Consider the following 25624-nt stretch of genomic DNA (forward strand, 5'->3'; position numbering starts at 1 on the left):
CACGTGAAGCATGCATCATCATCACGTGAGTCTTCTCCATGGCAACACCATAAAACTGCAGATGTTCGTGCCGGTAGTCGCTTCTCAGCTGTTTTACTCAGCGTTTGCTGTTTTCCTGTTTGTTTTGCTCGCATTGCTATTCTGCTTCTGGACCTGGACTACGTTACCTTGGACTGCCTTTGCCACGCCTCTATTCTGCTGTGTTGCTATGTCTCTGCTTTCTACTGATTTTTGACCCACGGATTGGTACACGGATTGCCTCTGGATTACCCTTTTGTGCTTCTGCCTCAACCCTCTGTACTTCAATCCCTCGTCCTTGGAACCCACATACCCTTTGGCTTCTGTTCCACCCTGACTGTGTTCCGGAATCCTCCTTCCCCAGGTGCTTCCAGTGAACCTCTGTTTAGTCTGCCTATGTTACCAGGTGTTGTCCCCGGTCACCGCAGCATAGTTCACTGAGGGAACAGGGAACCTCATTTACCTTCCCTTTGTTTTGTCCTACTAACCAACCCCGGGTAGGTGCTTGCCTTTTATATCTTCTGATTGTTCACACCAAGTGGGTTGTTTGTCTATCACCTAACCTTGCACCTTTCTTTGCAGCCACCTGGAGGACCCAGTCTTCCTGTTCCTGCCACCTGTGGCTCTAATGTTTGAGCATTTTTGTATCTCGCTGTTGGATACTTAGAGACAGAGGTATTCTTACTCTACGTGATCCAGGAGTCTTGACAGCGTCAAACTAGGAAGATCGTTGAACTGAGCAGAAACAAGTTACGGAGGCTTTAAACGCAATACACTGACACAAAGGAAAAATAAACTCCAATTTTGTGCATTCAAAAATGGTTTGTTTATACAAGGCGGCTTGGCATTTCCATGGAGACACGTTGCACACAGAGGACGCTGACATGAGACGTGCATTGGCGATGTGAAACGGGGCATAAGTGTCTAGTGAAGTAAGTTTGAGGGGTGGCCGAGCTATATTCTTGCCGTGAGGGCACTTGAATTTAAGGTGATGTATCAACGGATAAGATTAACACAAGATGGCAGCGCCCAACCCATTGTTTTCGCATGTGATTGCAGTATGCTTAAAAATACATGCCCGATCGATTGGGACAATAACATATCTGAGCCCTTTAATCCCAGCCATCTGCATCAGAAACTACTGTAAAATGTCCAAGATTTCTATTTCCAGATTCAACACATCTGCATCTAACAAGACATAGTAGAGGTATGCTTATATTTGTTTAAAGTTTTTTCTTCACCTCTTTTACAAATCTATTTATCACCCCAGGCGGGTGAGCCAGCCAATCAAGTGGCTAGGAACATGGCTACAAGCCTGCGTTTTAAATCGCATGACGGCTGGCTCTCCCCACTGTCATCTTCCCGCCACCTCCCGTCCCGGTTTTTTTTCTTTCTAAACTAGACTTCTTATTCCGGCCCTTGCCGCTGCAGCTTTCTCTCAGCTTTCCATGGCGGCCATGTTGGTAAACTATTTTCCTTCCTACAACGGGATGCACGCAGCCTCCTGCTGTAGAAAGGAAAATCCTTTATGGAATTCATGATGGCAACAAATAAGACAGACACAAGTGATCACAGTTCAAAGGTGTAGATTGTCTCAATGAATGCGTTATGCAGGTTGGAAAAATGCCTAATCTAAAGCTAAATCTAAGATGGGAGCAAGCGTCAACCATCAAATGAAAAATAAGGCAGTCTTTGTGGCGTGTCAAATCACAAAGGGCCTATACTAAGAAACCTATTGCCAAACCTTACAACTAATACAAAAAGAGTCTGGGATAGTTCTCAAGAAAAAAAGGAAGTGTTCTCAAATAATACATCCGGATGCTGTAGCCTGGGTCTTCCTTCCCCACGTTTTGAGCATGGGGTAAGGTGGGATTGTGGCGCACAGCACACTCTCGAGCTTTCCCAGCACAAGAGGACAGTTCAGCTTTCAGCTATCAGGGCCGTCGATGGCCAAGTCCTGTTTCACTTGAACGTGTCTTGCCTTAGAGGACCTGATGTTTTCAAAATAATAAATGTTTCTTCATCAAATGAAAGTTTGTTTCTTGCTTTCATTTAGGGTGAGGATTCTCCACCCTTGGGTCCCCCTTTTCTGGGCGCTGACCCCTCTCGAATCTTAGCCACAATTCACATGGTGTGAGGACTTCACGCATGGGTCCCCCTCTTCCGGGCGCTGATCCCTCATGTATTGTATGCCACAGATTATATAACAGTTCCTTTCTCTATCAATCTTGGGTGATAGCTTCACCCTTCGATCTCCCTTGTTCGGGCTCGGACCTCTTCTGACTGCCAGTACCCTTCTGTTGGGTTTACTATGGCTTTCTCCTCTCTTTAGCAGGTTTCACTTCTCTTGGTTTCTCAATGTCTTTTCAAACAGTTCATAGTGGAGATCCCTCGGCCGGGTTCACTTCTGCAACAGACTGTTTCTTGGGACTTTTAGACTTTGCCCCTTCTCACTGCCATCCCTCGGTCGGGTTCACTCTTGCTGTCTCTTTTACTCACTTCAATGTTGGAGATATTTGCTTCCCTTGTTTCCTCTCACTGCGGGATTCACTTCCCTTTCTTTCGCACAGTTTTTAGATCAAAATCTTTTGGTTGTACAGGGATTTTGCTTGACCCTCAGAATGACTACTTTGACCTTGGGATCGACCAGAGTCTTTGGAGTTGGCACACACGTGGTGCTGGTTTCCCCTCTGCAGCTGGTCTCCCCTTTAACACTTTTACAGTACTTTCACAGTTCCCTTGAACTTGGTTAGAACTTGCCACTTTGCGATTCTCACCCAACAGAGCCTTGTTTTTATGGTTTCCCATTCGACCCACCGGCTGTGATGCACTGCTTGGCTTTTCTTCTTCATTAGAGTCAAGGCCGGTACCACGGTCGCACGTGCTTCCCTCGATCCTTCTCATCGGTCAAGGCTTGCCCTGTGTACCGTTGACATCTGCTGCAAGACACTTGTGCTATTGTTCTCTTTCTTCCTCAAAGGTTCTGCGGGTCTAGGATGAAAAGGGCAAGGTCACTTCTCGCCTCGCCACACTCTTGATTCCTGCTGCCTTTCTCCTTCTCTTGAACTGCTGCGTCTGATTAGCCGTCTCATCATGCTGTCTGCCATGCTTATACTGTGCTCTCAGACTCCACCTTTTATTCCTGTGGGGGAAGGAAGGGAAAGGGCCGTCGGGTGTGTGTGATTCTGATTAATTGCCTGACTTTGCTTGACCATTGTATTGGGACAAGTCAGGTAATCGGCTTTGGAATTAGTATGTTGTCCTTTGTGTTGTACGAAAGTGTTCATGTTGGAAAGGGGGGGCAGTGGTTTTGAATGTCCTTTGTAAGAGGAAGGGGAATACTGCATCTCACTTGTCGGTCTCCCATTCCTCAAGGACCCCCTATCCAGGTGATCCTCCCTCACTGGTCCATGCGCAGGAACTGGATCCAATAGCGATGGCCGTGTCCTGGCCACCTGGATGACGGGTCCTTGACATTTAGACAGGGAGACACCTTCAGTTTCTCACAACAAGTAAGACCGATACAAGTGATCACAGTGGGTGCTACTGGCCTTATGTACCCGTTCTACGGGCATCACCAGGGGGTAACAACCTTGGGCCCACGTTAATTGTCCTTGCTTCGCTCAGGCCGATAACGCCACAATATGGAGGGTTTCTGCTACTTACTCTATAAAATGCTCCTCAATAAGCTTATTCTCTTTTTTAAGCACTCCCAACAAAATCCATGCATTCCTGCATTCAGCACCTGGTCACATCAAGCAGAAAATACGTACAATGCTGTGTGTTTAAAATGTTTCTTTTTAAGAGCAATTTAATGTAACTTAAAACATTCATATGCACATTTATAGCAGCACTGTGTGTAACATTTTCATAAAAGAAAGCAAAAGCAGATAAAAAGGGTCTACACATCTATTCTAAGTGTAACGTAGTATGTACCAGTTTAACATGTTGGAAGTACATGCATACTTGCCAACATCACTCATTCCAATCTGTATGTGTGTATCAATCCTTCATTTTTTTCTTTGCATTCTGTGACTTGTGATTCCAATTCTCCCATTATAAACTCACTCTACAAGTTCCAGAATGCAAAGACTGGACTGGAGGATTCGAAGGTGTATACATTTATATAGAATCAAAAATATAACATGCTCTGTGTGTAAAAATAAATTCTTCAGCTTTTCGCTGAACACCATCCATGACACAACTTCATTGACTCTTTTCCCAAGAACTCCTCCTACCTTCATAAATAACAAGCTGGCTTACTAAAAGTACTTTACCATTACCACATATACCCACTAACATTCTTTTAAAATTACTGGAAAGAAGAAGATTCCCAAAAACAGCTGCCAAACAAAGAATACCTTTCACATCCTACAGACAAAGTACATTAATGTGCCATGTATATTTCTGTCATTGTAACAATATACTTCCACTATATATCAGCCCAGAGTATTCTTTTCAAATCAAAATGTATGTCACTCCAACGCCTTATTTTGCACCACTCTTTCTATTGCCATCTGAATACCACTATTACAACACCCACTGTTTTCCTCAAAACATCACAATGTCCCTACTTATTCAATCAAATCACCACTCCCTTCCTCACTTACCCAAGCCCATCACTCATCTTCAGACTTACTCTTCCAACCTTCTCAACTACACCTATTATTATGCCACAAACAGCACTCTACTCATCTCTACAATCATACACACACACGCCCATGTAGCATGCATCCATATACATTCCACAACTTTCAAACCCAAACATTCTTTTTTCCCCAACAGACGTTACAAAATGCCTACTTAAAAGCAACCCTATAGAAAAGAAAGAAAACATAGAGGAGATTAGAATAAAAGCAATCCATGTAGTAATCCACCTCTAAAACTGTTTATAGAAAACATTAAAATGAAAGAGCTAGGAACCTCACTCAACAAAACAACCAGCCACGACTAAAACATGTAATGCCCCTCCTCTAGAAACTAAAAGTAAAAAAAGATGTACAAGGAAAAGCAGACCTACTAATGAACCTAACACTATATCTACCAATGTTAATGTAGCCATGGTAAAGCAATCCAAAAAGGTAATGTTACAAAAAAATGTTACACCGTAGAGTTCTTCACAATCTTAGAAGAAAAGCTGAAAAGTCACGATCTACACTAAAAACTACCTTAGGAGACTAGTCCTCGAAACTCTAAATGACAGCCCATTTCTACTAGAGGAAATCGTGTATATTGATTTTAGACGGAATGAAACCACTAACTAAATTAATATATAAATTACAAAAGGTACTTTTAAACATGCACAATGTCAATATAGATACCTTTTCAAACTTCTGTGAAAGTGAATGGATTCCCACAAGCAGCATAGCACCATATTTCAATGAAGAAGTTTATAAACAAGAATACAAAAAAAAAATTGCCATAGGCAGTGATAGCAGAGGGTATGAAATGGTAGGAGACACCATTAGGGTGAAAGAAACCCTTATAAAAAAAACAACCCTAACAAACTTTCAACCAAATGTTCCTTTCACCCAAACAAACTGTCCAGTGTACAAAAGGTTATGCAGCTCAATGTGTAACCTACACCAACAATCCTTTACATCTTAACGACAATTCCTCAATCACTATGTGAAATTAACAGACAAAATTCAAATGAAAACTTTACAAACCATGGACTCTTGTCCAGTGCGCAGCCACACTGGACTTTGGAGGACATTCATTAGCCTGCATTTTAGGAACTGCTTGCAAAAGCACCTTCCACCACATCAAAATGTAAGCAACACCGCATTCCGCTATACAGAATCATGTGCATAGATTTTACTATGCACAAAGTCCTGCTCTAGAACTGCAAAATTTAAATAATATTCTCCTACATGGAACAGCCAAAGAACTCCTTCAGAAAATAGAGCACATCCAAAGTAAATACTTTGGAACTGAAGTTGACTTAAAAACAACAGTAACTTCAGAAAACATTACCAAAAACCTCACAAAACCCAACCTCCTAACAAACGCATACAAAAAAAATGGCTACGTTTCAAAACTCATCTGCTGAAATACCAGACCAAGTATGTGTCTGTTGTCACAGAACATTTTATAAAAAGAGCTTGAAAAATAGTAGCTATGGCCTACAAAATAGAGGACAATGATGAATCCCAATGGTTCCAATTAGCTTTATATCTAACAGCAGAAAATAAATACAAAATAACTGACCCCTGAATAGTTTTACACGTACTGCAAAACATAGCTTGACAATAATAAAATGCTGTCACCTGCTATCACTAATAACTTAGAAATATTCCTACTTCTAAAGGCTTTCCAACAACTTACCTTGTATGAGAGCCTTCTAATCCAAACAGTACACCCATTTTAAGCTATAATACTCCTTCAACCGAAAACAGCCAAATTGCCTCCATCTGAGTTACTAAAAGGCATTGTGGCAAAGTAGTTTTTTGCCATTAGCTCTTAAAGAACATTTTGAAACTCTAGGAGTACAAGGACCAAAAGGACAATCTTTAATGGTACTAGCTAATGGTGCACCAACAAAAGATAAAACAATTTGGCAACAACTAGTTGACTAAAACAAAGTTAGACAAGCCCTACAATATCTGAAAGAAAACAATGACTACCACACATATATAAACATAAAGGAAAACTTAAGAGAAGCCACCCAAATAATTCAAGATTCACCTGCAACTGGCCAATTTGAATGTGTAGATCCTGTTGCTCCAGACACCACTTTAGACCAGTATACAATTCACCCACTACACCCCTGACACCATTGAAGATGCATTGGAAACATATCAAATGTGTCAAGCCAAAGGATCCCCAATGAACATATGGGAATTAAAATGTAGAAGCATATTCTTTTCCTCTACTCTTTTCTACAGGAAAAGGAGAAAGATATGATGAAAGGTCCACACAAATTAGTGCATCAGAATATCAATCTTTATAAATGTATTCTGGAGAACCCAAATCCAGACAAAATGTAGAATACATTTTCCTCCTCCTGTTCGAAAGTGAATTATCAACTCTGTTATGGTGTTGCAGACATTAAAAACAGGCTCTAACATTTTGAACATGTCCGCTACCCAACTGCTTCAAAAAATAAAATAGAAAAATGAAGTTTTACAGTTAAGTATCCCAAATCTCTTGGCAAACATGCGTGGTACAAAAGAAAACTAGTTCTGACATCACGCTGATGTATGTTGTATGCTAAGGAACCTAGGCCCACCCACATGCTTTAGTTACTCTAAGTTGTGCAGAGTATGCATTGTGATGCAGACATGGTATCACAAGTAGGACAAGTACACAAAAGATACAAATCACCAGTTTTATTTACTTCAAAAGTGGGTTGGAGAACTCCTGTCTTGCGCTAACACTAAAGATGGGAGCACACTCTACCATCTAAATAAAAAGAAAACCGTCCTAGTCCGTCGTTAGTCCAAAAGAATAACAAACTAGAAAACCTATTGCCTGCCCTCACTCTAATAACATACAAGTGAAATAGGGAAATGTAATGCAAACAGGAGATCAGTGGGAAACAAAAGGATGACAGAATGGCATCAAAAGATTCTTGTCCGTGTTGTATAACACGTGGGTGGGGTGAAGCACTTGACGTATGGGCAAACTCTGCTTTGCGAGTACACCTGGGGTAGCTGGCTCAGCCCTCTAGAGCCTGCTTGGCATTCACATACTCTGTCTCAAAGTTCGGGTTTTGACCTCTCGGGTATCCATCCCCCAACCCCCAGGTTAATCCCATATATTGCAGCACCAAAACAAAGGTTCCAAGCTCGTTAGCACAAACACAAAGGTTCCAAGCTTTTCAGCACAAACACAAAAGTTCCAAAGGAAATGTATTTTAAGTCTCTATAGGCACCCTCAACCGGGCCCCAGCCTCTCACTTTCAATTTCTTTCTTTGGTTCCCCTCTTTCCGGCTCAAACTGTTTCACTTTACTTTCTCTGGGTTCCCTTCCCCTAGCTTTGTTCTTTAGCGTTTTCCATGCCTTATGGTACTCCTAGGCTTTTACACAGTTCAGATATTTGACAAGATTCAATAGTTTGCACAATCCTCTCAGGTTCTCTTCAGCTTTGGCTTTAACAAAAGAATGTCTCTCTTTAAACACAATTTCTGGGTCTCCCTCATTCAGGCTCGGACCCCTTTCACAGTGCAAAGAGTCTTTCGAATTGGCGTACTTTCTTTTTCCACCTTACTTTGCTTTATTTTACAGTTCAATTATACTTCATTTAAAAAAGAACTTCAAGTCCCATAATGCCTTTCATGGGCCTTTTTATTTCCTGCTTTCTTTCTCAAATTCAGTGCTCAGGTTCCGTCTCGAGGCACAAACACACTCAACAGGATTTCCTCTCTTGCCGCGAGACTCACCAGTTCAAATGAGCATTTCTGTGGACAGAGTCGGCAGGATATGATCTGCCCTTTCTGGCTCTTGGAAGGCACAGCTCCTCAGCTTTGCTGCATCCCTTCAACAACAGAGGAACAGCATCTTAGCCCTCCGCTCTCCTCTAGACTCTCCAGTGTTCTTTCAGCACTCTCCTCTGCTCTTCAACTCCTCTGGTCCACACTGCATCCCCAGATCCCTCAAAGTGTATCTCAGTGCTCCACCTTTTATACTGACAGAGTGTTAATTGGAGTCAGATGTGGGTGGTTAAAAAGGGAGACCTGACTCTGCCTGTCCTCGTTAATGGGCCAAGATGGAGTCTGCCCATAGGAATCCAGGGTACATTGGTTCCTATGGGTAATCTTCATAGCCCTATTCCTCTTCTTAGTCCCAGTGGTTTTGAAAGAAGGCAATGGGGAGGAATTATGGGAGTTGTAGTGGTCCCTAATGATGGAGGGAAACTTCTGTGTTTGTCAGGTTGACACGGGCATATGTGTGGTTGTAGGCAAATGGGTTTTAGATGATAAGGTCCCATAATGACTGCGGGGATGCTGATTAGGGATATATTTCTTCTCCTATGCCTCCCTTTAATGTTGGTAACTGTTGGAATTGGGGGAGGGGCAACGGGACAGGATTCATAACAACCTATGAAGGTGGAGGAAGTGTGGGGGTGGGTTTTGTCAGAAAGGGGGGGAAAACTGCGTCCCTCCCGCACTGGTCCACCCCAGAGTCTAGTTCCAAAGGTGATGGCCATGCCCTGGCCACCTGAACAAGGAATCCCTGGGGTCCATAAGTGAGAAAGCCCTCAGGTTTCTCACAGCATGGAATGACTTGCACGACTTCTTACGCACTGCAAACCAAAATAAAGATGAAATAGATATTATAACACAAGGAGAACTGTGTTCCCCTGACTCTATCAATGTATCAAGGTACTTACACCATTGCTTCATTACCTTGCTGCACTTTATCTGCAATAAAAATACCCTTCTGCTCGTAGAAGTGCAGCACTTCTTTTGGAGAAAAGAATATCAATCCAGAGGAGCACCACACGTCCACATGCGTTTGTGCATAAAAGATGCTCCCAAATGTGCCCATGACAGTGATGCCACTGTTTTACAGTTTATTGAGAAATACATTACCTGCAACATCCCTTCAGATATTGACCTACGTTCACAAATGTTACACTTTCAAAAACGTAAGTGGGGCAAATACTGTCGGCGTGGATATAAAAGCAAAGGTAAATACTATACCAAATGTCGCTTTGGTTTTCCCTAGACCAGTTTGCAAAAAAGGACAAGTAAATATCTTGATGTCTTCTGTTAGACACAGTGTAAAAGGCAAATCCCCTAAAAACATATACAACATTAAATGGGACGAAGCATCCAAGTACATTAATGATTACAATGCATTCATTGCCCTCTTGTGGAATGCAAGCCTAGACATTCAATACATTGCAGACATTTCCACTGCAGTAGCAAGATATGTCACAGCCCATCTCACCAAAGCTGAGACAACGGAGCTAAAAGATCTCCGGGATGACGTATCTGACAAAACACTGTCCCAAAAATTGTACAGCTTCGGTATAAAAATTCTTTCCCATAGAGAATGCAGGCGCTACTAAGCTGCAGACCGTTTAACAGGTACAGCCTTATATGGCATATCTAAACCCATTAACTGGCTAAATCTTGGTCCAGCTTGATCCCGAAAAAGAGTACTAAAATCCTACCAAGATATAGAAACAATAGCCACAAATGATCCCAACACCCAGGACATTTAAAAAAACAATTTAATTGGCACATACTACCCAAACAGAAGTACTGATTTGGAAAAGATGTGGCTGTACGACATAGCCCAAAACTGCTCCTACAAAAACAATGTCACACTAGATGAGACAACTGGCAAATATTCAGTCTAAACTTGTGAAGGAAGCCTAGTAAATCTTACCAAGCCCAGCCTAATTAATCATATAAAGTTATCATTTAAATCTCTGCAGCATAGAGAACTGTATTACATGGCCCTACTACAACTTTTTAAACCTTGGCGAAAAAAGAATTATTAGGTGACAATGACTCATTTGAAGCTGCAGTCAAAGCAAATGAAAGCAGTATAACAAATGTCAATTTCAAACAATACAAAGAAATGTTGGACAATGAACGCCAACAAGAGGAAGAAATTGAAGCTCAACTAGATAAAGACATTCCTTATGGCAGTCAAACTACCCTTAGAGGAAGCCAAGAACCACTTGGAGAACGACTCATTCTAAATGAAGCAGAAATAGCCATGACTAGGTAGAAAATACCATGTATCCATACAAACAATCTGAAGAAGACTTGTCCGTGCTCAAATCGCAGCTAAATGATGAACAACTCACCGCTTATCTAGAAGCCACTAAAGAGATTGAACTTGGTTTTAAACATGAAACTAAAACTTGTAGCTGTAAAAATAACATTCTGCTCCTGTATGTAAGTGCTGAAGCTGGTTCTGGTAAAACATTCTTAACTAAAATAATCCTCATATGTCTACAAACCTTAACAAACAACAACGTTTCGGCTGTTGTAACAGCCCCCATAGGTGTAGCTGCCTACAACATAGGAGGTGTAACTTTACACTGACTACTGCTCCTTCCAGTAGAACACCAAATGAAATTAGAATACTACAAATTATCAGCTGGAGTTGCTACTGAAGTACGCAGAATTTTGAAACAAATGAAAGTGCTCCTGATAGATGAAGTAAGCATGGTTTCCAACCTCATTTTGGCTTTGATTCGCCTCAGAATGCAAGAAATCCTAAAAACCGACTATGAAGATATCACTCATTTATTTTTATCTACTTTTTGGCCGTTTAAAAAAAAAACTACTGGATGTATGTACACCAAATTTACAAAAGCCTGCTTTCGGGACCAAGCCACCGCTCCTACTGGAAATTTGGTGCAAATCTGTCCAGCAGTTTAGGCTGTAGGCGTGACCATAAGCATTTTTCCATTATGTCTGAGAATTTTGGGCCCCCCCCCTTATAACTTTGCCCCCCTCCAACGAAAACCGCACCAAACTTTGCAGAATCATTCCGAAGGGACCATATACTTTGTTTGCAAAATTTCGTGCAGATTCATCCAGGGGGGCGAAGTTTTATGCTGCCCAAGAAGTGCTCTTTTTATGAATTGTGCCACTTAATCATAACTACACGGGTGCTATCGCAGGCCCTGTAATATACAGACGGGCACAGATAACTGGGTATCTGCAGGAGAGGCAATGTAAACTGTAATGCTGTGATGTGTTTCAAAGGCTTAATTTCATATCTTCTTCAACAACCTTGGCTTGGAAGGTGTGGTCTAAACTGGCGACATCTTATAGTGGTGAAGAATGAAAGTAGTTGGTACAATCAGTACACCAAGTCCATAGAGTCGCGTCTCACCAGGTCTGGGGTTTAGCCAAGTACAAGACCCCTTGCAAATTAGTGTAAGGTATAAGTGACCTGGAAAGAGACTTCGCCTGATTCTTGCAAAATATTTTTATTTCTCAGAAAAATTGCCCTTAAAGTTGATGACACGTGTTCTGGTCCTACCAAGGACCTTTTTCAAATCAGGGCTATTGATTAGTCTTGTAGTCATGTAAGATGCCCCTGTCACATAATGTGAAAAATGAGCTTCCATATGTCAAAGGGGTAAATCCCTGCTGTTCAGAATAAGCGCGTACGATCGCAAAGTTGCTACAAGTCTCGAGATTTAATATTTTGCAAGAATCAGGCGCAGTCTCTTTCCAGGTCACTTATACCTTACATTAATTTCATATCTGCCTGAGGAAGTAGAGACATTCCACGAAAGCTTGCAAATATGCAAAATAAATGACTTTGTTTGCCTAATCAAGGTATCGACTTGTTGTTTTCTTCTGGATCAACATTCTATTCAACCTTTGGCTAACACGGTACAAGCAAACTGAACCTATATAAAAGTTAAAGAGCTCCCAACAATTACAAATCCCCTTTTTATATATCGCATCATTCTGAATTCTTCCTGCTATAATAGTAGGTGTTCCCATTACCCAATTCAGGGGTCCTCAATATATCTAACCATAAAGAATGAAAGTCTGAGTCATCCCTGTTTGGGTTTGAACTTGTGACTGCAGGTTGCTGGCAGATCTCTGAAGCAAGTGATTAAATTGATGTGGTATCTGATCAGCAGTAAGAACATTTATGATTTTAAAAAGCCCATCATACAGCATGCCAGAATGTACTTTGACACTAAAAAAGAGCCACCTCATTTAAAATCACTTAGTTGTTGAATGCACCTTTTTAGTTTCTCACCCATGTTAGATCAGGTTCTTCAAGTATCGGACAGAATGAAAGGAAGGAAATGATTTGGGGGGGGGAGCAATATTATTCAAGAGAAAGGGACAAAGTAAGAGCCAAGTGAAGGAAGAAATCACAGAAAATTTCAAAAGCGAGAGAAGGGAAATGAGACAAAAGTAAATTAGATGTTATGCAAGCACAGAGGTGAAAAGAAAGACGGAAGACAATGAGGCGAGATGAAAGGACTGAAAAATGCAAAAGAAGGATGCTAATTAAATGTGTGGGAGAAAGAAATGGAGATGGAATGGAGATGAAAGTAAGGTAGGCTGATTACAAATCAGACTTTAGGAAGAGAGAAAGTGAATGGAAGGAAAACAATTAGAAAAATGGAAGGACGGCAATGAGACAGCCATCCACTGCAGCATGTGTAGGCTGAGACTTCTGGGTTACAGTTCGCAGCTGCTGTGTGCTATCCAAAATAAAATTCAATCACCCAAAAAGTGGAAGCCTGCAGCTTATGGGCAGGAAGATAACGTTAAAGAAGGGGTAGAGAGAAGAAACTCCTGCCACTGTAGAGGCAAGATGGCCAGAAAACTAATTGCGCCAATGTAAAGAAGCATAGAGATGGGCAGCTAAGGCACTACCCTTTGTCTCATTTCCTGCCATAGTCTTTCAACATAAGGGTAAAATGTATGATCAGATAGGAAACTACTTACATAGAGATAAAATAAATGATGAGGCAGGTGGGTGGGAGGAAGCGATGGAGGAAAGATATACAGATGGAAAGAAGTGAGTAACACGTGACGTAGGGAAGTGAAGGGAAAAGATTAGGTGAACGGAAGGAAAGATACAAGTAAGACGAAAGTAGATGAGATCTCAGGAATATAATGAGACAAAATGATGGCAGCAAATAGATGAGATGGTAGGAGGAATGATGAAAATGAGAAAATACAGGACAGAAGAGCGAAGATGTAACAGGCAGAAGTAAAATGAGGCAAAATAGAGGCAAAGGAGAACAGAAGGCAGAAAAATCAATCAAAAGGAGACGCAAATGGGGAAGCGAGAAAGGTTTTACTGGTTGTCTGTATATATTCTTCTAAAGGTCAAGTTGCGTACTTTGCGAACAGCAGGCATTGGTCCTAAACTGATCTTCCCCACTTGAGCAGCAAAAATGTGGGATCTCGTGCAAATCACTTTATTTCCATATTCTTTGACACACACTCTTATTTACAAAGGTTTATGCTTGACCGCAATACCATTTTTCGTAATTTGAATTAAGATTTGTATCATTCACATTTTGTTTATGGAATGCTTCACAACATTATATCATCTTGGTGACTTCATCCCAAGGCTCAACATGTTTCGGTTAAATGACCTGCATCGTGTACCTAAATTAAAGAATAATTGTAGTCCAATCTACTAAACTTAATGTTAAGCCATGAATCGCACAATAAGCTGATGTCGTTCAGTTATAATATTTAACCCTTGCCTACTGGAGTTCTGTGTGCCGTGAGTGATCGTATTAGAACTAGAATGTTTCTATGTTTGCTGTATCCTTTTACTTCCAATAGACATAAGCAAAGTGCGGTTTATCCACCTGGCCATGCAATGAAATATTCACCACATTGACTTTGGGGAGTTCCTGTTAACCAGATTGCACCCAATAAACAATCTTATTGAGAAAAATGTACAAACTCTACTAATGGTGCCAAACGTCATGTTAACCTCCCCCTCAAACACACAGCCTTTTCTTCGTGTTACCTCTGGTCCCATATGTCCTAACTCTGCTATTACTTTTTCTGTATTTCTTCATTTCACTTTTAGATAAAACTTCCAAATTTGTAGAACACTATATTAGGATCATTTAAGTATATTCTTTGTATCAGGTTTTCCCAATTGTATTTCAGCTATTTCTAAAATGCTCAATGTGTTGGTCAAACTCTCTTTTGTATTCAGGTGACCAGTTCTCTATGGTTGCATATATCAGTTTATCTTAGGAATTGAAATAAAGATTGGAGGAGCAGGAGCTAAAACCAGGTCCTGGGTATCGGGCATCATCCAGTAAGCAAGAACTACCTCTGAAGAACAAGGAGCTTCTATATAGCGAGGTGAAAATGTAACTTCCACCTGAAGTCCAAGCTGTAACTTTTTGTCTCTCATATATGACCCCCTTAGACTTTAAGTGGCTTCTACTAAATGCGCTCTAGGGTACCCACCTATGTCGTCGCAGCTGTTTAAACTGCCGTTTTGCATCATTTTTCACTGTTTTTTTTGCGGTGAGGGGACGGGTATGGGAACATTAAATAATGATTTTCAGACTAGTATGCAGGAAGGGTGGAAGGAGGGAGAAATGAGGCGTCTTACCCCCATAATAAACAATGCAACGAAAAATTGGTCAAAAGTGCCAGGCAGCAAGGTGGGTCAGATCGATATAAGTCCTAATGCTAATTTAAACAGATCGCTAACAGTGTTTTTTTAAGGATTTTTTTTAAAGGATTTTATTTGTTTTTACAACAAACATAACCATCACACCCGACATTTTCGGTTACAAGCTTCTTAGCATACATTTGCGTGTTATTTAATACTGTCTTCTCCCCTCCCCCCACTTTAACTCGAGCTTCCACCTCAGTTCTTCAGACTTCCCTTCTCTTGGGGTTAATCCCCTTCGCCGTTCTCGGGCGTGTCACATTCACTGGAATTGGCATGGGAGAATCCCGACAATGTGGCTACCATTTGTCTCCATGCTATCAGAGGTCCCACTTTATTATCCTCCCCTCTATTGGCTGCCTAATACCATACTACTGTCTCAGTGTCTGCCCATTTCAGGAGATCGTTCCACCATACCTATGACCTGGGTCCATGGGCTGCTTTCCAACTCCTGGCTATTCTCGATTTGGCCAGAATGTAGGCCAGGTCCTTGAGTTTGCATAAGTGTTTTATGTTGCATGGTCTGGTAAATTCCTCTCCCCCCCCCATCATGCATGCCCACACGGATTCCACATCTAGCTTGATTCCCTTCCTCCCAGAATTTTCCCACCTCCGGGCACGCCCAGAACAGATGGATCATCCCGGCATCCACCTCCCTGCACTTGGGGCATTTTTGTACTTCTGTACTCCCAAATCCGGCGATCTTTCACGGGGTCATGTACGCCCTATGGGTGACATAACTGAACCTGCTGCAGCCTCGCATTCCTAGACACCTTTTTATGATATCTCTGAGCTCTTTCCCACTGCCCGTCTTGCAAAGGTTCTCCTGTTTCCTCCGCCCAGTCCCGTCTCAATTGGAGCAGCTTCATACCCACTCTAGACATCACCAGTTAGTAAATCTGGGATATTTTGTGGCCTCCCTCCGAGCTATCATACATCGTTTCTATGCAGTATCAGGTTGTTCTGCTAGTGCTATTTTGGACCACGTTTCCGTCACTCATTTAACTATTCTAGTATATGTGATATATTGCCCCGTATGTATCCCCGTTTCGTCCACTATCGTTTGGAAGTCCGGTGCCTTCCCCTCTTGCCATATATCTCCCAAGGTTGCTAGGCCTACCGGCTCCCAGTGTTTGCGGATCCCTTTCCTCAGTTGCTCATCCACCCCGCAAAGCGCCACAAGTGCCACCTGCGGGGAGCATGGGGTCGGGTTTCCCATAGCTCGACACGCTTTGCGCCATGTCTTCCGGCCCAGTTCCAGCAATCTCGATCGCCCATGCATCTCTGTTTGGGTAGCCATATCAGTTCTTTTAGGAAGTAAAGGTCACATTCACCGCTCAGCAGTATAGATTCTGCTGTCTCGTCTTCCAACAGCCACCTTGTGACATATTGTAACTGCCCTGCCAGGTGGTATATCTCAAAGTTCGGCAGGTATATACCCCCTTTGTCATACATATTCTGTAATTTCCATTGGGCCACTCTGTTTCTGGAGTTGTGCCGCAGGAAACCTCTGCTTAAACTCACGAGTTTAATAAAAAAGCGTTTGGGCAACATGTGTGGGATATTTGAGAACAAATTTAGTAGCCTAGGCAAGACCACCATCTTGAGCAAGGCCGTCCTCCCCACCATGGCTAGGGGGAGCTTTGCCCAGGACCCCATGCTGTTCTAGATACCTTCTACTGCCCTTTCCGTGTTATTTTTGTGCTCGTCTTCAATCATGTGATATATGTTAATCCCCAGCTATCAAAATGTTTTGGTCTGCCAGGCTATCTGCAAGATAGGTAAGTTCTCCTGTGGGACTCCTCTCTACCTCCCCAGGGGGAACATGCACAATTTTTTGTAGTTCACCGCTATGCCTGAGATTCGCGTAGCACTCCATCACATCCAGGATGTATTGCAAATTTTCCTCTGGGTAACGCAAGTATAACAGCATATCATCCACATACAATGATATCAAGTGCGGTCCCCCCCCTAGTGTAAACCCCTATTTCTTTCGTACTGCTGTCTCAGGCAGATCGCTAGTGGTTCTATGGCAAGGATGTACAGCATCGGGGACCATGGACAGCCCTGTCTCGTGCCTCTGCTGAGTTGCTATTTATCTGAAATTGTCGCTCCCTTTTTGACTCTAGCTGTTGGAGAGCTATACACCATTTTCACCCACCGCAGGTACCCTGGGCCCATCCCGTATTCTTTCAAGGCTGCCATCATCCAAAGCCACCTTACAGAGTCAAAGGCTTTCACTGCGTCTAGCGAGATTACTTCTATTTCACTTGGGTCGCCCTCTGCCTGTTCTATAACATGGTGGAGTCTCCTGTGGTTATCGGATATGCTTCTACCTGGGACGAATCCGGTTTGATCGGGTTGTAGGAGTTTATTACCCGCTTAAGTCTATTTGCCAGCACAGATGTGAGAATTTTACTGTCCTGGTTTAGCATGGATAGTGGTCTGTACGACCCACAGTCTGTGCTTGGCTTGTCGGGTTTAAGGAGTGGAATAATTACCGCCGCTCTGAGATCCCGGCAATCTCCCTTTCTCGAAGGCCTCGTTTAGCATTGCCAGTAATGGGGGGAGCAATTCTTGTCTATACGTTTTATAAAATTCGCTGGGGAGCCCGTCTGTCCCAGGGGCTTTGCTCGTGGGCAGATGTATTACCACTGCCTCTAATTCCTCTATTGTGATTGGGGCATCCAGGTTCTCCCTGTCTTCCTTACTCAATTTAGTAGTCCTATGTCTTCTAGCGTCTCCTGAGTCTCCTGTTCTGCCGTCTCTCCTGCGTCTTCGTAGAGGTGGTTGTAGAATCTAAGGAATCCCTTGTTCACGCTCTCCTGGGTATTCCACACTTGGCCCGCTTCTCCCGTTATCTCTCTGATTGCTGATCTTGGTGTCTCATTTTTGTATAGCCATGCAAGCAGCCTCCCCAGTTTGTCTCCCCAGCATGTTTTCTTTCAATGTACTTTTTATTATTCAGGTTGCATAACCTCTCCCAGAGCCCAGCGCACGCCTGTTGTAATTGGCTCACTCGTTCGGCATCCTCCTGTGAGGTGCCCCCTCTTTTCATAATTGCTTCCAGTTTCTTTTCAGTCACCTGTAACTCTTGCACTATACCCCCTTGGAGCCCTCTGGATTTGGATATGGCTGCCCCCCTTACTACCACCTTAAAGGCCTCCCATAGGGTACCCTTTGACTCCACACTTCCGTTATTATTTTTCGAAATGCCCAATTATCTCCTCCCTTAGGTCCTCTCGGAATGCAGTATCTTTCAATACCTCGGCTCTAAGCCTCCATGTTGGGATCTTGGCTCTGGGGGGCTGATGTTGCCACACCAGGACCAGAGGGGAGTGGTCCGATAATATTCTCGCCTTGTATTCTGAACCCCTCATTTCCCCAGCAAGTTCCGGAGTGGCGAACATGTAATCCAGTCTCGTGTACAGGTTGTGTGGGGCAGCATAGTGTGAGTAGTGCCTGTCTTCTGGGTGTTGCTGCCGCCATATGTCTTCCAGCCTGAAGTCTCTCAGCAGGGCTTGTAACGTTTTCGCTGCAGGGGTGGGCTTATCTAGTTTCGTGTTTGATCTGTCCATTTTGGGGTTCAGCGTTCAATTGAAGTCCCCTCCCCATATGACCGCACCTCCTATGTGGGGACTGATCTTGCTATAAAGTGTATTGAACTAGGCCACTGTATCTTGTTTTGGGGCATATGTATTTATGATGCACAGTTCTCTATTCTCAAGCAGCCCCCGAATCACTACCATTGTCCCATCCGGCTCCACCGTAGCCTGTAGCATCTGGAAGGGCACATGTGGCGCCACCCAGATGAGTACTTCCATGGCGTATGCCGAGTAAGTTGCTCCTATGGTGGTCCCTCTCCAATTTTTCTTTACCACCTCTTGTTTCTCTTTGGTTAGGTGGGTTTTGTCCACTTTTTGCCTTCTCAGGTACATCATAACCTTATTTCTCTTCAGGTAGCTGTTGAGTCCTCTGACATTCCAGGTTACTATTCTAAGGTCTCCCATTATCATCCATATCTCGTCCCTCCTCCCTCCCACCTTGTCCTTCACTCCCGGTGTTACAAGCTTGTTCCCTAACTACCACTGCAAACTCCCCAACTCCCCTCCCGGCCTCCCCGTTCCAGCGCTCGCTCCCTTATTATCTCCGCTACAAACCCCCCAACAATCCCCCCCCCTTTCCAGTCCCCAACTGTAGCCCAGCTCCATCCCTGGATCTCAGGGCTTCCCGCATCTAGTCCTGCCCCGTTTACTTGGTGTAAGGAACCCTGCAGGTGGTTGCCGCACTACTGGCAACCTAACTATTCTATCTAATGGGGTGCGAGTTGGGACCTCTGTGTCCCCCGCATCAAGTTTGCTGTGTTTTTTGCCCGCCTTGTGTATATCCTACCTTCTAACCGACCTCTATAAATCTATATTTAAGTCCCAATGTCATTGTGTATACAGCACCTCAAAGTTGGAGACCGATACTTCACTTGTCGTCTCTGCTCCCTCGTTGTTCCTTTGTCTCCTGTGGGCCATGCTGTGCGTCCAACCAGTCCATAGCTTCTTCTGAGGTTTCGAAGAATAATGCCTTATTTTTATGGAAAATTTCCAGCTTTGCTGGGTACATCAGCAGGTATTTGAGATTCGCCTCCCACAGTCTCCTCTTTACTGCTCCAAAGTTTAATCAGCGTCTTTGTACCTGAAGTGTGTAATCCTGGTATGCTTTTATTGCTGCGGATGCTCGTCTTATCGTACCCCCTTTGCGGAAATATTCTAGGATTCTTTCCCTGTCCCGGTAGTTTAGTATTTTGGTGATGATAGGCCTTGGCGGGGCACCCGGCGCCGGTCTGCGTTTCAGTGCTCGGTGGGCTCTCTCCACCGCGAATCCCTGGGTGAGCGCCCCTCCTTCAATTTCTTGCAGCAGCATAGTTTCTATGTATTCACTGAGGTTTGTTACTTCTTCACCTTCTGGGAGTCCAATGATGCGTATATTATTTCTCCAGGCTCGTCCTTTGGCCTCCTCTGCCCTATTTTCCAATTTGCTTCATTGTTGGCGCTGTGTATGGATCTCTGTGGCGTTGGCCTTACACGTGGTAGTATTTCATTGAACTTCTTTCTTCAGCATGCTTGTGCGTTCTGCGATCGCTCCTACGTCTTGTCGCAGGAGGGTGACTTCCACTTGCACTGCATCAATCTTGAATTCCAGTGACGTCTTGAGGTTTGCCATGGCTGCTTCTAGTTTGGTCTCCCACGTGACCTTTAGATCTGCTATCGCCTCCAGGATGTGTCTTTTGCTGCTTGCTGGTTCTGTGTCTGTCTGAGGGTTTCTCTCCTTATTTCTGGCACCCTCTGTTGGTTGTGGTGTTCTAGTGTATTCCTCTATGGTGGGCTGCTTCCCCTTCGATTTGGGGAGTTTTGACGCCATCCCTGTGTCCGCTGTGGTGTCTGCCACAGGTGCCAGGAGCCCAGGTCTCCGCAGTGCTGGCTGTTCTGGTTCAGTTCACCAGGCTATTTCCCCTCCCTCCCAAGGCGGGCGGTCTTGCTGCCGTGGTGTGGGTTGCCTGCCCAATGTTGGTACCTCTCTATATTAAGGCCCTCCTTTGTGCGTCAATGGTGTCTGAGCTCCTCCCCCCAGAGTCCCATGCGTTGTGTTTTCTGCTGTTTGTTGTGTTTTGGCCGTGGATTGCCTGCTGTGTTGTCTCGTTTGTCTGGGGTCCAGTGCCCCACCAACTGGTGTTGACTTGCTGCAGCGGCGCCTGCTCTGTGGGGCATTTGCGCTGACCCCTTGGCCAATGCTACTTACGCCTTCAGGGTGAGGTAGCGTCTGTTGGTAGAGTTTTCAGTGAGTCCACTTCAGTATCTCTCCTCTGGTTAGGTTATCGGTCCTCCACTGTGCCAGTGTTCCTGCAGCTTCCCAGCGTGGATAGCACAGTGCTGGGGAGGGTGTCATACCTCTTAGTCTCGTGCCTCGAGTTGGGGCAGGGGGCATTTCCTACTTCGGGCAGGGCTCCATTTATAATGCAGGCCCCATGGTGGGCTGTTTCTCTTTCGTTTTGGATGTTTTGGATGACATCCCAGTATTGTCCAGTGTACTTGCCTTTGATATTCAGGGACAGTACTTCTGTTACCCAGCCCCGCGCTAGCTCTGTGGCACTCAGTTTAGTTTCTAGAGAACGAGCGTGAGCTAAGCTGTAGTACCAGGTGTTGGAGCTTTTACAGAGTGCTGTGGCGCCACACGCGTGTGTGGCCAGTGCACTCATATCTCTTGCTCTGCCTGTTTGTTCCCAGATCTGGGTTTTGGCACCTGTTCTGCCTCTCCTTCCTGGGGGGTATAACGCCTAGCAAGCGGCAGCAGTTTCACTCTTCTGTATCGGCTCCTACATATGGGGGCCTCTCTGCTGTTTCACTGGCTGTCGGGCCTCTCCCCCTCTCAATATGGGGCGAAAGTGGTACGCTCTGTGGGGCAACCCTTCCTCATATGCCAGCTTTGATCTCCTTAGTTCTCTGTCCATTGTCCTGCCCTGCCGATTTTGTTGGCATTGGCTGTGGGCTGCGCAGTTTAGCAGGCATAATACAGTTTTTGATTTGCAGCCTGCGGGGTCGCTTGGTGTGATTACGTAGCTCCTGGTCTTGATTACATAGTCTTTCCCGGGGCAGGCGTGTCAGGTCCGCGCCTTACAGTGTCCTGTGTCGGATCTTTCCGCTGCACATGACAAGGGTTTGCTTCGTGTTCCGATTTACTTCTATTCCAAGCGCTCCGTGTCTATGCGCCTCTTGGGGCTTCCTCATTTACCCCCGCTGCCGTCTACTCGCCCTCACGCTTGTCCTGCGGTCTGTTTTGCTTCCACCCTGCCGCCCTATGGGGCCGCTTGAGTCCTCCTGCGCAGATCTATATTTCTATGTTGCGTGCCAACGGTTACCTGGGGCTTGCAGCGATCCCCGCCTTCTACAGTGTTGTTTCGCTATTAGCAAGGTGGGAAATGGAGCGACGGTCTATCGGACCTCCCTCCGTACCACGGCTCGCACCGCCAGCTTGCAGGTCTGTATCACGTGATTTTCCAGGCGGCTCGGACCGCGTCTTTGTTCCGCGTATTTGTGCTCATTTCATGGCAACAGCTGGTACTGCTCTCTGTGGCAGGCGGTTTCTTCTTCGCTGCTTCACTGTACTTTGGTTTATCTGCACTCTTTTTTCTCCGGAGCGGCCATTTTTGGTGGGCTGCCGTAGGGGTATCAGCACCTTTAGTTTACAATTTTCTTGGTCCTTGGAGGTCGGTTCCAGGCCTGACGTGGCGCGTTGTGTGCCGCTTGCTTTCATGTAACTAGTACATCTTTTTAGTTGTATTTGCGTGTGATCTGCCGGCGGACATACTCAATATTCAGATGCATCTGCGGGAGCTCCCATGTCCTCCAGCCTCTCACATGGCTATCTAGCCATGCCCCACAGCTAACACACAGAGTTAATGTTATAGAGGTATCTTTGTATGGCACCAGGAGTCAAAAGTAGCTCTTGGTTGCTGTTAGTGTCAGGCTGACCAGGCTCTTCTAGGCTACAACCAGCAGGTAAATATCTCCCAAGAATTTTGAATTCTGAAATCTCATAACAAAGATGTTAAACTCAAATCTGTTGGCCACTTCAACACACTCAAAAGGCAAGTAGTGTACTGTCATTGATCCGCAGTGACTGGGGGACAGCATGAATCCCACTGAATTTGATGATGCTGATGATGCTGCCCTTATCTGTATTCTATTGCTGAAGGTTTGTTTATCCTTAGTTGAATGCCTGTCCAACGCCTGTTTGAAGAGTTTGGTATTCCCATGCCTCCAATCTGTATTATTTTGGAAATCTGCTGACTGCAATTCATTTATTTTTGCACAAAGGTCCAGAAGATGCAGACACATTTCAGTTGGAGATGAGTGGCTTGCTCAATGAGTTGCGCTGCCCTTACCCTTCATTGACTACGGGGAATGTTACCTCCAGATTGACCACCAAAGAAAACTGTCAATTATTGTTGGGTAGGTGATCATTCTTTTCCCTTTTCCATCTTGTGGCTGAAAGTGGGATGCTGGGCAAAGGAGAGATCTAAGGAACGTAATCTTTATTGCATTCTTTGTGCACCTGCTAACTTGGCTTTGTTAAGCACCATATGACCATTGTTAGTGACAAAATGCATGTAAGCCGAGAGGATTGGATGGCATTCAATTTTCTATTTTTCATGAGTTCTTAATTATAGATTTTTGTTAAAATAATCAATTTGTTGATTTTGTAAACTTTAGAAAGTTACAGCGGTATGCAACCCATTTCTGACCAATCTAGGCAAGTTCATATCCATTACGACCTACGACAATATAAATGCAAAGTAGGATACAGGCAAAAAAGCAGTTGACAGCCATCTGCTGATCACAAATCTACTTTATTTGAATTCTTTAAACATGAAGTAAAACGCACTAAACCATAAATGCCATTTGGGATCCTGCATGTAATCAAATCTAACATAGTTAAGGAAGTCACTCCATATAATTATTTTTAATTTCTTAGTTTGTACGGCGTCAAACATGCAAAATAACTCACTTCAAGGCAACCAAATGAAAAGGGACAGGGAATGTGGTGAAAAGGAAATGGGGGAAGGCAGGATGTAGGTAACACAGTGGGGAACCACTTGCGAGGGCTGGAGTAGGTGAGGTGGGTGGAGTACAACAGCTTTCGCAGGTAAAACAAAGTGTAAACATTTATGCAATCCTTATTCTCAGGGTCTTATACATGTAAGTTGATCAGCATTCATCCTGGTAGGATACCATGAGGATCAGAAGGGTTGTTCGAGTTTCAGGCAAATAATTATCATCTCTGATTGTGTAGTCTGTTTCCTTTTAGGAAGTTTTTTTAATCTGCCCAGATGTTTTGTAGTTTGTGGATCATATGGCAGGTTATCTACAGACTGGGGTCTTGTGCAGATAGTAGCTTTGATGTTATTCTGGTTTCCCTGGCTCTTTTCATCAGTAGTTGCAGAGCTGAAGACGATATGAGTTTTCTTGTCGCCACTTCGGGTTTGATATCGTACAGGTATTTTGGACCAATATTGGTGATTTTCAGTTATAGGTAAAGATTTCAGGGTCAAAAGCAAAGTGGAGGTCCTTGGTTTTAAGGCCTAAGATTAGTATTGCAAATGTTTTTAAAACCGGTTGGATAGGTCTTTGTTATAAAGCAGGATTGGCCCTGTTACAGACCATAACAGAGCTACATATAGAAAAGTATTTAACTTCTTTATTTACAAAAGATACAAGTTCCATTAACGCTGTAAGATCTTCTCATGGTGACACCCTCTGGCCATTCCCATCTGACTGCTCAGACTCAGCTCTAAAACATAGAACACACATTCATAGCAATGCACCAAACTTTCTGCAAATAAGATTATTCTTTTTTGTCTGCCCTTAACATTCTACTGACATTTACACTCAGCCAGGGAGACGAGACACACAACACATCTCCTTCCCTTAAACCACAACCATTCCTGACACAACACAACATCTAAATATGCAGGACACCAAATGCAGCCAGCTTCTTAGGTAGGCCTAAATACATACCATTACAGTAATCCAGATTGAACAGAACAAGCACCTGGATCAACATATCTTTACTCTGCGACACCCACAGACCATGGGTGTATACTTCACAAATGCGCTCAAGTAGTTGCATGTTTGAAATTAACATTTGCAACTGTGTAGAATATTTGGATATCATTGGTGAGGTAAGGAAATGATGAATTTAACCATGAGGAACAACAAATTATCAGGCAAGTTTGTTTTTTTAATTTTACTTGTTTTCTGGCTACAACCAAAACACCCATTGTGTGATCTAAAATATTTAATTTGGTGAAGTACATTGGTACAGCTAATATATTGCATCATGACCTATGTGTAGAGGGGATATTTGGATCCATATGTAGAAATATGCCCCTTATAGTCAATCATTTGAACTGTTTGATCGATTTGGATGTGTCCCTAATTTGCAGTTTTACCACTGCAAACTGCAATTTAAGCTGAAATTTGTTCTGAATTAGTTTGTGCCTAGCATATATGCCAGATTCCGAATCGGCCAGGAAACCCAACCCTTGTTCTCCTTTAATGGGCGTCCTTTGTAAGTCTCTAACTAGCCTTTGGTATGCATAGGCTCCCTTTTGACTTCTATATAGATGGTTCCATAGTTGAGTCATTTCATAAGGCACATCTTCCATATTAACGATCACCTGTGTCAGTATAGTTTAATGAGGCATAATCTCCCTATGCCAGTATAGTTCCATGATATGGGGTATGTAGAAGCACAAATCCATCACCATATAATCCAGTAAGCAACCCAGGCAGTAAAGGCAGAGATGAGATTTATTTCCAGACAGATGTGTAGAAATCAGATGGAAACCGGGATAGTATCCCCGTCCAAATAAATGTGTCCCGAACACCGAAATCTCAGGATTACTATATGATTTTATACAATCAGCCTTGTACAGAATGAGTCAGTT

At 43.7% G+C, this 25624-nt stretch overlaps 1 protein-coding gene across 5 annotated transcripts in view; it reads left to right on the forward strand.

Annotated features, from left to right (window-relative positions):
- LOC138566737 (protein FAM98A-like) overlaps positions 1 to 25624 on the forward strand; it is a 702281-nt gene that overhangs the window by 215527 nt on the left and 461130 nt on the right. For 4 of the 5 annotated variants that reach the window (XM_069644365.1, XM_069644368.1, XM_069644364.1 and 1 more), the window contains one exon: positions 22992 to 23126. The exons of the other annotated variant lie outside the window; for it this stretch is intronic. In XM_069644365.1, the coding sequence (XP_069500466.1) occupies positions 22992 to 23126 (135 nt within the window). The remainder of the gene's footprint in view (positions 1 to 22991; positions 23127 to 25624) is intronic. 5 annotated transcript variants of the gene reach the window in all.

This window comes from Ambystoma mexicanum, chromosome 2p (assembly GCF_040938575.1).
Source record: "Ambystoma mexicanum isolate Mex_15411 chromosome 2p, UKY_AmexF1_1, whole genome shotgun sequence".
Classification (NCBI taxonomy): Eukaryota; Metazoa; Chordata; class Amphibia; order Caudata; family Ambystomatidae; genus Ambystoma; species Ambystoma mexicanum.